The 14,000-nt window shown below is 49.6% G+C and overlaps 1 protein-coding gene across 1 annotated transcript in view; it reads right to left on the reverse strand.

Annotated features, from left to right (window-relative positions):
- The window catches only part of ZNF236 (zinc finger protein 236), a 68,183-nt gene that overhangs the window by 22,187 nt on the left and 31,996 nt on the right, over nt 1-14,000 (reverse strand). The window contains exons 12-22 of the mRNA XM_052660330.1: nt 13,345-13,486; nt 12,365-12,625; nt 10,934-11,187; nt 10,176-10,277; nt 9,456-9,607; nt 7,987-8,090; nt 5,731-5,882; nt 4,780-4,992; nt 2,890-3,172; nt 1,338-1,441; nt 415-780 (exon numbers count right to left, since the gene is read on the reverse strand). Of these exons, the coding sequence (XP_052516290.1) occupies nt 415-780; nt 1,338-1,441; nt 2,890-3,172; nt 4,780-4,992; nt 5,731-5,882; nt 7,987-8,090; nt 9,456-9,607; nt 10,176-10,277; nt 10,934-11,187; nt 12,365-12,625; nt 13,345-13,486 (2,133 nt within the window). The remainder of the gene's footprint in view (nt 1-414; nt 781-1,337; nt 1,442-2,889; nt 3,173-4,779; nt 4,993-5,730; nt 5,883-7,986; nt 8,091-9,455; nt 9,608-10,175; nt 10,278-10,933; nt 11,188-12,364; nt 12,626-13,344; nt 13,487-14,000) is intronic.

The raw sequence follows: 14,000 nt of genomic DNA on the forward strand, positions 1-14,000 counted from the left end.
GCTTCACTCTTTGTAAGTACACAAAAGATAATGCTTATTTAACATTATTAGTAAATATTACCTGACTAAAATGTAATGCTTTTCAAACACTACTGTGACCCAAGAGCAATTCAATAATTGCAGTGTATTAAAAATAAGGCTTAAGGGGAGTAATAAATTATGTCTGTTAAGTTTTGAGAATATTAAGAAACAAACAGGTTTAAGCCCAACAGACCAAAGAGCTGAAGGGTAAAATGCAGAAAGGATGGTAGAGAGAATGGGAAATGGAAAGACGGCACGTCTGAAAGATGGAATTCCATCTTCCCACTGCCTTCTGGGAAATCTCAGGGAGGGCAGTGTCGGAGCTGGCTGGGTGGACACAGCACATCAGTCGCCCCGCAGCCTCTCCCCGCGCCCCCAGCACACGCGGCCCACCTGACACGGAAGCCGGCAGGACGGCCTGGCCCAGCAGGCCCGGCTGCAGCAGACTCTGGTCCAGCTGCCCGGTCAGCACCGGGCTGTTCATGATGAACACGCCGGGGTCAGCAGAGGGTGCGGGGGCCGCGCTCACGGGCTGCGGGCCCTCGGCCGCCGCTCGGGGCGCGGGCTTCCGGGCCTTCTTGGGGTCCGGCTTGTAATGGAACTGCATGTGTGTCTTCCTCCGCCCCGACGTGCGGAAGCGCAGCTCGCAGTGCGGGCACTTGAAGGGCTTCGCGCCGGTGTGCAGGCGCATGTGCACCTTCAGGCTGCCCTTGGTGGAGAAGGCGTTGCTGCACACGTGGCAGCTGAAGAGCTTCTGGCCTGAGGGAGGAGCCCAGAGTCAGCCTGGCGAGGACTCGCCCCGGCCCCCGCCCCCCGCCCCCCGCCCCCCGCCCCTCCTCTCCCCCTCCAGCCTTGGACCCACGTGCTGCGCCCACCTTCCCCACCCCCTCACCGCCGCGCTCCCAGGGCCCCAGGACATGTGGCTGGAAAGCACTGTTTAGGACCTGAGTTTGGAGTTCCGTCTTTCACGATACAGAGGCACACTGCACCGTGCATCAGGGTCTCTGCGCTCCGATTTTAGTAAGGGTGAGTTTGCCTATCACCGTGGTCTTCTCAGCCTGAACCAGACCAGGAGGTAATCTTTCTAACTAACATAGGTATTTAAGTCTGAGTGACAGCCGGTAACTCCACACTGGAGACCCAGATCCTTTCCTTCAGTTTTAGATCAGGACTCTCAAATCTTTTACATTCATTTCTTCATGATTCCTGATTTTTAAGCTTTCTATAATCTCGACAAGTCTGTGTTCGAAACGCACAGGAACAAGTGTAAGATGCTGTTGGGAGGCACGCAGTGCCGTGCGGGTGTCTGCTCCTACCTGTGTGAGTCTTCACGTGGCAGTCTAGGGTGGACTTCACTGTGAAGCTCTTCCCACATTCCTCACATCTATATGGCTTTTCTCCAGTGTGGATTCGAACATGCCTGGCCGGGAAGCACTTGCAATTAGATGTTGCAAATGACCTAATGCTTTTAAATTCACAGCTATGGATAGGCCTTCCCTGGGGGCTCAGTGGTAAAGAGCCTGCCGGCAGTGCAGGAGACGAGGGTTCAGTCCCTGGGTTGGCAGGATCCCCTGGAGGAGGGAACAGCAACCCAGTCCAGTATTCTCGCCTCTTCCATGGACAGAGGAGCCTGACGGGCTACAGTCCAAAGAGTGGGTCGCAAAGAGTGGGGCACAACTGATCAACTAAACACCAACAGTGTACTAAATAAATTCAGCAAAATAAAAATTTTCATAAAAAACAAAAATTTTCAGCTTTACTCTATACAAAAAATACCACCAACAAAAAAGTAACTCCAAGACCAATGATAACAGGGCTGATTTTCTTAAAAACCAAAGAGCTCTTACAGATCAGCAGTAAGACAACAGATATCACAAGAGAAACGTAGGCAACGAACAGGCAGCTTAGAAAAGAAACACATGCATCCAAAGGTATCTGCCCAGACTCCAAATCAAAGGGAGTCAGTTACGACGACAAGATGCTGCTGTCCTGCCCGCCTGATGACCCACTGTTGGCAGGTGGCCGGAGGGCAGGCGTTCAGGGACTGGGGGCCAGAAACAGCACCAGCCTGAGGCCTGTGGCGGTGGGCATCAGCCCTGAGCCCGTGCCCACACAGGTGCCCACAGAACACATGGCGGCGGGGCTCAGCGCCGAGAACCAGGCGCTCACCAGCAGGGCTCTGGCTGCTGCTGGCCGCGCTCCAAAGGGTATCACCAAACCAGCAGTGCCTCGGGCCCCCAGGCCTCCCGCCCCGCACAAGGTCCTGTGTGAAGAGGACAGGACACCTGCTGGGCTCCCGGAGCAGCCAGCTCCATCGCCCCCACCCTCAACCGTGCTCAACCCCCATGCTCAACCCTGACGGCGCTCCCTCCCGTCACCCTCCGCCCTCGGTTAGCTCCACCTCCTTAAGCAGAGGCGAGTGTCCGCCATGCTATCTGTGAGGCGCTTTCCAAGGTCGGGAGCACTGCACAGTGGTCTTCCTCCCGGGAGCCCCCACCCCAGCCATCTCCCACGAGCCGCCAGACCTCAGTCAATCGCCGCCTCGCCCCGGGGCCCTCCCCCTGGGCTGTGGGCAGGTGGCACCTGGGGCCGCCAACTCCGGGCCTGACGTCCTCGGTAACTCTTAACTTTCTTCACTGCCACCACAGTCACACAGAAAAGAGCACAGGGAAGAACCTACAGAGCAAGCGGACTTCGGACTAACGCGCTGAAGCAGCTTGAGAGAAGCCTCTAACACGCCCCAGCCCGGAACGCAGATGGAGAAAGCAGGGTGCCCCTCGGGGCACCGGGTTCAGACGGCACAGCGTGGGGAGCAAGGGGGCCTGGCACACACCGCCCCCCCCGCCCCAGAGCCGCTGCCTGCCGCACCTGACCAGGTCACTGGGCTTCTTGAAGCTCTTGGGACAGTAGGAGCAGCAGTTGGCGTGCTTGGGCTCGGCCTCCAGCTCGGCCTGCCGGTCCTTCATCTCGCTGATGCGGTCCTTCTCAGCGGCCGACTGCACCAGCACCTGCTCCGAGACCGTGGCACTCTCCTGCGGCGGGATCTTGGCCAGCTGCGCCGTCTCCTCCTCGGTGAAGGTGATGACCTCCGGGCGCGCCTTCCGGGACGTGCTTCTTTCGGAGCCGTCCTCCTCCTCCTCCAGACCCATCTCTAAACGACACACGGGACAAAGGACCAGCTCCTAAGGGACACTGAGTCGTGGCAGAACCACCAAAAATAAACATGTGCCTTAAATGTCGAAGGTTAGAGTCTGCAGCTGAGTGAAGCTATCTGTGGGATGGAAAACGGTTTCTTCTCACCACTGCCTATGGAGAAGGGGGCCGCAGTCCCCGGTAAAGGAGCTGCATGGGGAAGGCGGCGCCCCAGCGCAAGGACTGCTGATGGGGAGGACGCTGCAGCTACGGCCCCCACCCCTGCAGCCAGGCCAGCAATGAGCTCTGAGAGGCTCAGCATCCACAGGAGTCCACACGTTCATACTCACAGACGTGTGTTCACCAGTATAGCACGAAGGAAGTTAGCCTGAGAAAACACGCAGCCCAAACGGAGAGACCCAACTGATAATTAGCAAACAGCTCTCAATTAAAAAGACTTACTGAAAGGAAATAAAAACACACACACTTAAAAATATGTGTTTCAAGTATTCTCTCAGTGAAATGTAAGGACATATTTACATTCATTACAAATAGGAATAAGCTGCTGTTAAAATGTCACTGAGAAGGAAAAAAGCTTTGGCTAGGGGAGAGAAGGGACATCATTACTGCACAGATGGCTAAAAAATGTTTAAAAAAACAAGAGAAACACTAAATAGCAAAATGGACAGTGGGCAGGGCCAGAGCAGTGAGCTACCAACCAGCTCACGGTCCTCCCCGCCCTGCGCCCCGCACAGCACGTCCACTCCATAGACATCAGGCGCCAGAGGTGTAAACGCACAGCACAGACGGGAGCCCAGGCCCAGGACACCGTGTGAAAAAGCACAGCTCACACTGTGTGTGGGACAACGTCAGTTACAAAAGTCCGAACGCTGTGTACCGGCGTCACGTGTCAACACGCCAAAATACATGCACGTTGCACACTGCCCAACGTGCACATTCTTATCACTGGAATCTTACTCGTGGAACTTGCTCAAAAAAAACCATCTGGTAAGAGCAAAAAGTGTAAGCACGAAATAACACTCTTAGGATTACTACACTCGGCCTGGGAATGGGGTAAATCCTCACCTAACGCTGAGTGAGCTCCCCACGGCATCTGGTGCCCCTCAGGTTGACAGCACACACGTGGTGGGCACAGTGTCGTGGGGGAGCACTCTCCCTGCCACACGGAAACCCTGGGCACCCGCTGCATGTCCATAACAGGCACTCATGTCATGAACCAAACAGAATCAGTGCAGTTGTGTGAACTGATGCAGACCTGTGCTCACCCATGACCAGTGTGTCTGCAGTGAACATCAGTGGAGGAAAGATGAAGTGGACTACAACACTGCATGGGATGTGAGTCCCTCTGGGTTAAGGAATTGAGATCCACCTACACGTCTGTGCGTGCACAGGTGGGCGACCGTGCCGTACGGGATGCTGGCATTTTGGTGAGAGGTGACCAGTGAGATAAACAACTTCCTGTTCGCGCCTTCCTGAACCTTTCTTTCAAAGAGCATGTACTGCTTCCATAATCGGAAAGGGAAATGCTGATGTACCAATCACCTCTGAAGTGAATGAGCCACTAAAGCACCGGTTAATAAACCTGAATCAGCCAAGGGGCCGCACCTCCTCCGTCCGCGTCTCCTGGCGCCGACCCGCCCGAGGCGGCTGCCTGGTGCGTCTTCATGTGCTTCTTACAGTGCACTGTGGTCCGGAAGCCCTGCTCGCAGAATGGACACCTGTAGGGCTTCGCGCTTACATGCGTGGCCATGTGCCTGGTGAGGCTGCCGTTGGTGGTGAAGGCAGTGCTGCACACGCTGCAGCTGAAGGCCTTGACTCCTGCGGCGACAAACGACGTGCAGACACACCTCACTACCTGAAGCCACACGTCAGAGCAAACGAGGAAGCGCTCAGTCAGCACAAAACTAAAGACCGTTTGCTTGCTGTGGCCTCCTATCTCTTAGGAACCGAGGGTGTCTTAAGAGGAGGTTACTTTAAGAAGATGGAAGCTGATGTCAGGTGTTCTAAGGATGGTCATGATGAAGCAGAGACTACAGGACACACTGACAAGATGTGAAATCAGTGCTGGTGGACAAGGAAAATGGCAGCCCCTCTGGAAAGTGGTTTTGATCAAGCCCAGGCTTTAAACAGTCCACTCCTAAACAGAGAAGCGAAAACTTGTGTCCACAAGTCTGATAGCCAAACAATGGCAACAGCTCAGCTGTCCAACAATGATGAGTGGACGAGCACGATGTGCTCTCCCCACGCACTGGACTCGGACTCGGCCATAACGTGACAGGAGGGGGACACAAGCTACAACGCAAGAGCCCTGAGCGCCTGCTGAGGGGGTAGGCCAGTGACAAGAGGCAGCGGGGCGCCCGGCTCCTCTGATGGGAAATGCCCAGAGGAGGCAAGTGCACAGGCAGGACGCTGGCGGCGGCTGCTGGGGGCTGGGCGCGGAGGCAAGTGGGGGTTCCTCTAGGGCATGACGAGAACGCTCTAGAATAGGGCTATGGGATGGCGACACAACCTGTGAACACACGGAACCACACTGCGCTCAGCGTTAGGCAGACTGACCGGTGTGCGTCTTCTCGTGGGACTTGAGGACCCCGGAGGAGACGAAGCCACGTCCGCAGAGCTTGCACTTGTAGGGCTTCTCCCCTGTGTGTGAGCGCACGTGCTGCTTCAGGTGGCTGGACTTCTTAAAGCCTTTGCTGCAGTAGTCACACCTGGGCACAATGCAGACCATGTCAGTGCGCAGCGCGATCACCAGCGAGACACCCCAGGCTGGAGAAGAGCGAGCGCTCTCCACCAACAGTTATACACAGTCAGGCAGAGCTCACACAGCGAGGAGGTGTGCACACCAACAGTTACGTACAGTCAGGCAGAGCTGTCACAGAGAGGTGTAGCACCAACAGTAATATACAGTCAGGCAGAACTGTCACAGAGGGGAGGTGTGCACCAACAGTTACATACAGTCAGGCAGAACTGTCACAGAGAGGTGTAGCACCAACAGTTACATACAGTCAGGCAGAACTGTCACAGAGAGGTGTAGCACCAACAGTTACATACAGTCAGGCAGAACTGTCACAGAGGGGAGGTGTGCACACCAACAATTATAAACAGGCAGAGCTGTCACAGAGAGGTGGCATGTGCACCAACAGTTACATACAGTCAGGCAGAACTATAAGAGGGGAGGTGTGTGCACCAACAGTAATATAGTCAGGCAGAACTGCCAGAGAGGAGGTGTGCACCAACAGTTACACACAGTCAGGCAGAACTGCCAGAGAGGAGGTGTGCGCACCAACAGTTACACACAGTCAGGCAGAACTGCCAGAGAGGAGGTGTGCGCACCAACAGTTACATACAGTCAGGCAGAACTGTCACAGGGAGGAGGTGTGCACATTAACAATTATATACAGTCAGGCAGAACTGTCACAGAGGGGAGGTGTGCACACCAACAATTATAAACAGGCAGAGCTGTCACAGAGAGGTGGCATGTGCACCAACAGTTACATACAGTCAGGCAGAACTATAAGAGGGGAGGTGTGTGCACCAACAGTAATATAGTCAGGCAGAACTGCCAGAGAGGAGGTGTGCACCAACAGTTACACACAGTCAGGCAGAACTGCCAGAGAGGAGGTGTGCGCACCAACAGTTACATACAGTCAGATAGAGCTGTCACAGAGAGGAGGTGTGCACACCCACAATTATACACAGGCAGAACTGTCACAGGGAGGAGGTGTGCACACCCACAATTATACACAGGCAGAGCTGTCACAGGGAGGAGGTATGTGCACCAACAATTATATACAGTCAAGCAGAACTGTCACAGAAAGGAAGTGTGTGCACCAACATTTAAACAAAACTGCAAGATGCTAGCAACAAAAATGTGTTAGATCAGATTCTGCTTATACCCAGAATGATTTTATTTCAAAGTTAGTAAAACCTATAGCAATCCTAAACAAAATAGTTGTTAATTAGAAACTATTCCTTTAAACATAACAGGAAACTTTTTATGTGCTGTTTTCTTTATGAAGTCATAAAACACTGCAAACCCTTCTGCTGCAGCAGGATCAGAATCACCTGAGTCTAGACACCTGGAAACGTCAATTAATACATGCTGGTTGGTAAAATTTTCACAAAACAGAGCTATTCTGAATAATATATAAATATCCAGTGTTATTCTCCTCTTGGGTGTTATGAAACATATTAAGGATGAAATAATTATAAATTTCAACATTCCCATTCATATATTATTAAGAAGAATATTTAGAAAAATTATTTTATTTCCCTATTTTTTCTATTTCCAGGCTTTCATCTGTGATAGGAAGGAACACAAAGCACACAGGTTGGCACACAGCAAGTTCTTGGAAAGCAATGAATTTCAGGAAAGCCTAGGGAGATGTCACAGAGGAATCATGAGAAAACACTTCACTAGTCTCACCTAAAGATGTCAATGCAAAATCCCAAATTAAACACTAACAAATAGGTGTCAATGGATAAATCAGAGTGTGAATAAGATGTCAGCAGTTCTATATAGAGCACACAAAGAGCCTGGGACAACACGGCATGTTAGAAATTTAAGCCATTTCTGAAAACGAGGCAGCAGCCGCCTGCAGCGGGGACAGGAAGCCGCAGCAGACGCTTTACAGGGGCAGTCTGCTGCGTCCTGACTCCAGCCACATCGCTTATCGGCTACACACGCTTTGGCGAGCCGGTGTCTTCGCAGAGCCTTTGTGGGGCCACAGGAGTGGTACTGTGGGCACGAGGCACAGTGGCACGGCCGCAAGTGCAGCAGCGGGAGCCTGGCACCGCGGGAGGCTCGCGTACCTGTAGGAGCGCCGGCTCTGCTCTTCCGCCTCCTCCAGGAACGGGGGGCGCGGAGGCTGCAGGTCCATCTCCTCCTGGGGGGACTCCTGAATCAAACGAGTTGTCTAAAATGTAATGGAAGCACAGGGAGGAGTACTTGAATATCTATGAATGAACATAAACACCTAACAGCCAAGGATAAGCGTAATCATAAATGTGGATTTAATGATGGAGAAAGCCCAATTAGGCCACTGCAATCATTTGGGCCAAATAAAACAACAAAAATCATTTACACCAATTTTATTAAAGAAATATTTATCTTCCATTAACTTGTTTAATACAAAATTTATCCAAGCATGAAACTGATCTTGCCATATTTTCCATGTATGTTAAGAGATCACACTTACACTTGCTCTGCTCTTACTGAGAGTGAACAAAAAGCCCCACTTTCTTAAAATATTCAGTCTCCTCGCTTGCTACAAAGTCACAGCGTTGGAAAAGCACTCCCAGTCCAGGAGTGGCAGCTAGGAAAATAGGCCCTTAAAGTTTCACTGGAGGATCCAGGTCTTCCACTTGGCTAAAAGCTTCCCACAGGGGCTCTTAAAGAGGGAAACAACTGACGGGCCCATCATCCCACCACCACTGAAAGATTTCTGAGAACGGCAAAATCAACACCAGAACAAAAACTTACATGCCTCCAACTTGTGAAAGTCACTCAGTCGTGTCCGACTCTTTGCAACCCCATGGACTGAATTCTCCAGGCCAGAATACTGGAGTGGGTAGCCTTTCCCTCCTCCAGGGGATCTTCCCAACCCAGGGATCAAATCCAGGTCTCCCACATTGCAGGTGGATTCTTTACCAGCTGAGCCACAAGGGAAGCCCAAGAATACTGGAGTGGGTAGCCTATCCCTTCTCCAGCAGATCTTCCTGGCTTAAGAATCAAACCAGGGTCTCCTGCATTACAGGTGGATTCTTTACCAACTGAGCTATCAGGGAAGTCCAACTTGACTAAGAAATAAAATCTCAAATGATGCATCTCAATATTTATATTCGGTCTGTTAGCATGCATTCTAACATGTTTCTTTCAAGATCCCACACATTAAAATGTTCAGGGTTGATTGCTAAAGCACCAAGATATCCTTCAGGTGTTACCAAAGTCCGTTCCACTATCCTGACTTCCCTGACTTTTAACCGGAAATGTCAAGCCACGTGATGGGAATGAAATCTTAAAGTCATACAAAAACGTTTCAAGGGAAAAGAAGCCCTATATGACAAACATTCCAGTGTTCACAGGTGATGCAACAGTGTTAAAGCTGTAACGAGCATGCATACGGTCTTAAGTAAGTGACTTAAAAAGTTACAGTGAAGAGCAAGCTAGAATTAGCTTGCTCTTATTTAACTACATTAATGGTGTCGGTGCCAGGCACCTAAAAAATCACAGTGAAGAATAAGCTAGAATCTGCTCATGAGGACACTTCTGTAACACTCACTACATTAATGGTGTCGGTGCCAGGCACGGGAAGGAGGTTCTGCTGGTGGAAGCTCGTGGAGAGGGCCTGGGACTCCAGTGTGCTAGAATCTTGTAACTGCTGGACTGGGGGGAACGGGGTCTGCTGACTGTATGTGTCAGTCACTGTAAAACCTGAAACAAGTCAGAAAACGTGAGTTTCACCAAAAATACTAAAGCTACACACACACACAAGAAAAACAAAAAAGGCTGGTTTTACAAATAAAGCTAATTAAAGTAACGTGTGCTTTCTGAGCTAGAACCAGTCTTATCAGCAGGCTCTGAAGTGACCTGTGCACAGGCTTGCATCCTCACAGGGCCGGCAGACAGACCAGCCACAAGGATGCACTTACTTCTAAGTCCCAATTGCTACTCAATTTCCTTTCCTTGGCTAGAAACCACATGTAGCGTGATTATTAAAATCACTTTCTGGAAGACCTGAACAGACTACAAAATAATGTGTGCATACACATGTACACATAAACACAATATCCATGTAAGATAAGAAAGCATGCGATTTGAAATCATACATTCCAGAAGAGCATTAACACACATACACACACACACAATATATCCATGTAAGAAAGCATGCGGTTTGAAATCATACATTCCAGAAGAGCGTTAAAGCTCTCAAAGTTGCTGTAAAGTTAAGCCCAGCCAGGTACCGCTCATTATTAAGCCCCAGGTGAGACCCACCACTGACCCTGAGACAAGCCAGCCGGTTCGAAGGACTGCTGAGGGGGTGCCTGCTCGTGAAGCTGGTCCACGTGCCCCTGCAGGGCCTGCTGTGGGGCCACGAACCTGTCTGAAGACAGAAGAGGGGCTCACAGACCTGGAAGTTACCGCAAGCCTACCAGTCTGTCCAAAAGGATAGGTTTCTTTTCTCCCAAAACTCAGCTTCCTTATTTTGAAAAGACAGTAGGAAGACAATGCAAACATAGTGTATATAAATTTATATATTTGGGGGTAAAAACTACAAAGTCCTGATCATAGACCAGATGCATTTTGGGACCGTAACAAAACAGTCAGCTGGCCGGCCAATTGTCTGTAGGCCTGTAGGAGACCCTGGGCCGGACTCTGTCACTAAGCTCGGTGTCCCCAGGGAAGTGGACAGCTTTCTGAGTGAGACCTTCCTGCAAGAGGCAGCGCACTGGATGAAGAGTCGAGGCTCCAGGGACAGAAGGCTGGCAGCCTCACCCTGTAGAGACTGGGAGTCGCTGGAACAGAGCACACACAATCACACAGATGAACACGCATGAAGACCAAAGGCTTCTAGGTGTCCTCGGGGTAACAGTGGGCTACAAAAAGTACGTATTGGAAGGTCCCATGTCTATAGCTCCAAATGCCTCGCAAATGCTCACAAGTACACACAGCACAGGTCATGACCCCAACAGTCAGAGATGAGAGGACCAAGAAGGACTGGGGGACACAGGCTGCAAACTCTTAGGAGGTAAAGCTCACCTTCCTCTGCCTCCAAAGGCTGCCCCGCCATCTGCGGGCCCAGCCCCGCCTCTTCGGCGCTCACGCCGTGCGGCGGCCCCAGCTCCAGCATGGCCCCGGGGTTGGCGGCCACAGCCTCGGCGCTGGGCTGCAGTGCCTCGCTCTCGATCTCCACCTGCATCGGTGTGGACACGTGCATGCCCTGCTGGTCCACAGTGCTGTCGTCCATGGAGGAGGCCTGCTGATGCTGCTGGAGTTGCTGGGCGAGCTCGTATCTTCAAAAGGAACCAACAACAGTCCACAGCGTCAGGTGTGGTCGAAAACCAGGGGCATGGGCTACTACTGCCCAAGCTATAGTTTACTCACTAAATTTACTTTATCTCGTTTTGAAGTCATGATGGCAATCCAGTTCAAAGTTAAATACTATTAATAATTCTGAAAGAAAAATCATGTCCCCTTATTCTTAAACACTTTCACAGATTATATGGACTTGAAGGCAACAAGAAATTTTTTAAAGCTTAAAAAAATTCAAGAGAGGCCACATGTTTCAAAGTAAAACCCTTCCAACCCAAATGGCGCAATGAGCCCAAGTGCTGGGAAAAAGACCCGCATGAAATGAGGCAGAGCTCTGCCAGACTGCTTTCAGCACTATACACATGTGTGGGAGACGTGGGAAGTCCTGGGACTTGCCAGGCCGTGCTCGGCCCAGTGACCAGGTCCACGGGCTACAGCATCTGGACGGCGAGGCGTGTGGCCAAGTTCATTTTCTGTAGGAGCCTTATTCCTGTTAATATCACTTTTCCATATACAAATACACCCAGCATATTTTCATCAAGGCCAACAACTTTTCTTTCAAAGAGAAAAATGAACAATGAATTCAGTGAGTGAATCAAAAACCTGAAGGGAAAAAAGAAAAAACCCAGCTCAAATACAGATCTGATGTGGTCAGAAATGAATTTCTGCAAGGACTCCATCTAGAGACAAGATAGCCCTCTGCTCAAGCAAAAATCTAAGTCAGCGGCAATGACAGATGGTGTGATAGCTAACATATGTTCCCTTGATCGACAGCCTAGAATAATTACCATGCAGGTAACACTGATGATATGCCTAGAAGTCACAGAGTCAACCACGACTTTCTTTTTTGCAATCTTCATTTCATAATTACCATAGACACGGTCTATCTAGCATTTTATCTACTACTGATGATCAGTTTAAGACAGTTTACAAAGCATTTAGTGCAACACAGACTACTTCAATATCATATTAAAAATAAAAATGTTATGCTTTAGTCTATGGCTCTTAATACATCCTTAAACACGGATATAGAAGCTTCCTTAGATCAAGCTAGAAGTAATAATACAGGAAAACAAAGACAACTATTTCCTAAAAACACTCACCAAAGTCGTGTAACTACACAGATGGCTAGCAGGCGGCCGGCAGAGACGCACCTACCTGTGGGTTTTCATGTGCTTCTTGCAGTTGAGCGAGGTCTTGAACGTCTTCTGACAGTAGGGGCACATGTAGGGGCGGAGGTCATTGTGGATGCCCATGTGTCGCCGTAGGCTCCCCCCAGTCGTGAAAGCGCCGTTACAGATCAGACACTTGAAAGACTTCAGGCCTGTGTGCGTTCGCACGTGCGCTTTGAGCACTCCTGCAGAGACAAAGCCTCTTCCACACTGAGAACACTTAAAGGGCTTTTCACCTGTATGGGACCTAAAAAGAATAAAAACAGTAATGAATGAGCACCTTATGCTTTCACGGCGCCTTATACTTTAGAATGCACTCTCGTAACTATCACACTTGATCGCCCCCCACTTTCCTGATTCCAATAGGACCCCTGAGATTCTATGCCCAGGTGACCCATCTAAAGTCCTGGGGCTCGTACACGCCTGACACAAAACCAGACCCCACGTCCCCATCCACGTTCCATCCTCTCCTCATGACCCCTCACTGTCTCTCTTGTGACCAGGTTTCTACTTCCTTTTCACTGTTGCTAGTGACAATAATTAACCTAAACTCTGATGAACACACCTGTGAAAGAACATTAACCCTAAAGAAACAAACCAGTACTTCTCTGACAAGTCCTAGAAATTGCAAAAACTGAAAAATAAAATAGTGTAAATAAAAATCAGGAGCCATTTGTGGGTAAAATATTTTGGTCAAGACACTAAAGGGTGAAAATGTGGGTGTGTGTCTTAGTTGCACAGTCACATCCAGCTCTTTGCAACTCCATGGACTGCAGCCCACCAGGCTCCTCTGTCCACACAATTCCCCAGGCAAGAGTACTGGAGTGGGTAGAATACCATGATCAATCAACATTCGGGGGTCAGAAGTGGCATTTTAAATAACAAGAGTTAACACTACCACTCTTAGTATTTATACAAGTCACCAGGTCACTAAATCACTTTCCATCTCTGAGTCTGTCACCTTACCTGATGTGTTGTTTAAGATGGCAAGACTTTTTATAGGCACGATGACAGTAAAAACACTTGTATGGTCTATCTGCTTCATTTACAAAATTGTTATTAAAATAACTTTGAAATAACTGGTTCCTTGGAATGGGCTGGATAAGACCTACAAAGCAAAGGAAAATCAGGAATAATTCACTGTCAATGTACCAAAAAAAGCTAAATGTCAAAAGGTGCCTGCTTTACCCAGAAGATAAGAATCCTGAGAAGCTAGAGTCCAATGTAACAACTAAATGCTATTTTCATTGTTAGGAACTGGCTATTGAAAGAACACCTATCAGGAAACACAAAGCTAATGTAAGACAGATTTTTTTTCCCAACATCAAGGAATATTTATATTATCACAGTTACTTCTCTTTGTTCTAGAGCCACTTTCTCACGGATTTCTACATTTATTTTCTATGTAAGCATCTGCTGGCGTCAGATTTCTACAACTACATCAACATGTCGGACAGTCCGAGTTGTTGGACTCTTGTTTGTTCGGTATGAAGACTATACCCTAGGTACTACAACAAACTCAAGACAGAAATAATTCCAGTATCATTTCTGTGTTCTAAAAAAGTCAGGGTGTTCATAGGAATTCTATTAAAGGAGTATCTGCAAACAGCAAAATGACCATC

The sequence above is a fragment of the Budorcas taxicolor genome, chromosome 22 (genome assembly GCF_023091745.1).
Source record: "Budorcas taxicolor isolate Tak-1 chromosome 22, Takin1.1, whole genome shotgun sequence".
In the NCBI taxonomy this organism is placed as follows: Eukaryota; Metazoa; Chordata; class Mammalia; order Artiodactyla; family Bovidae; genus Budorcas; species Budorcas taxicolor.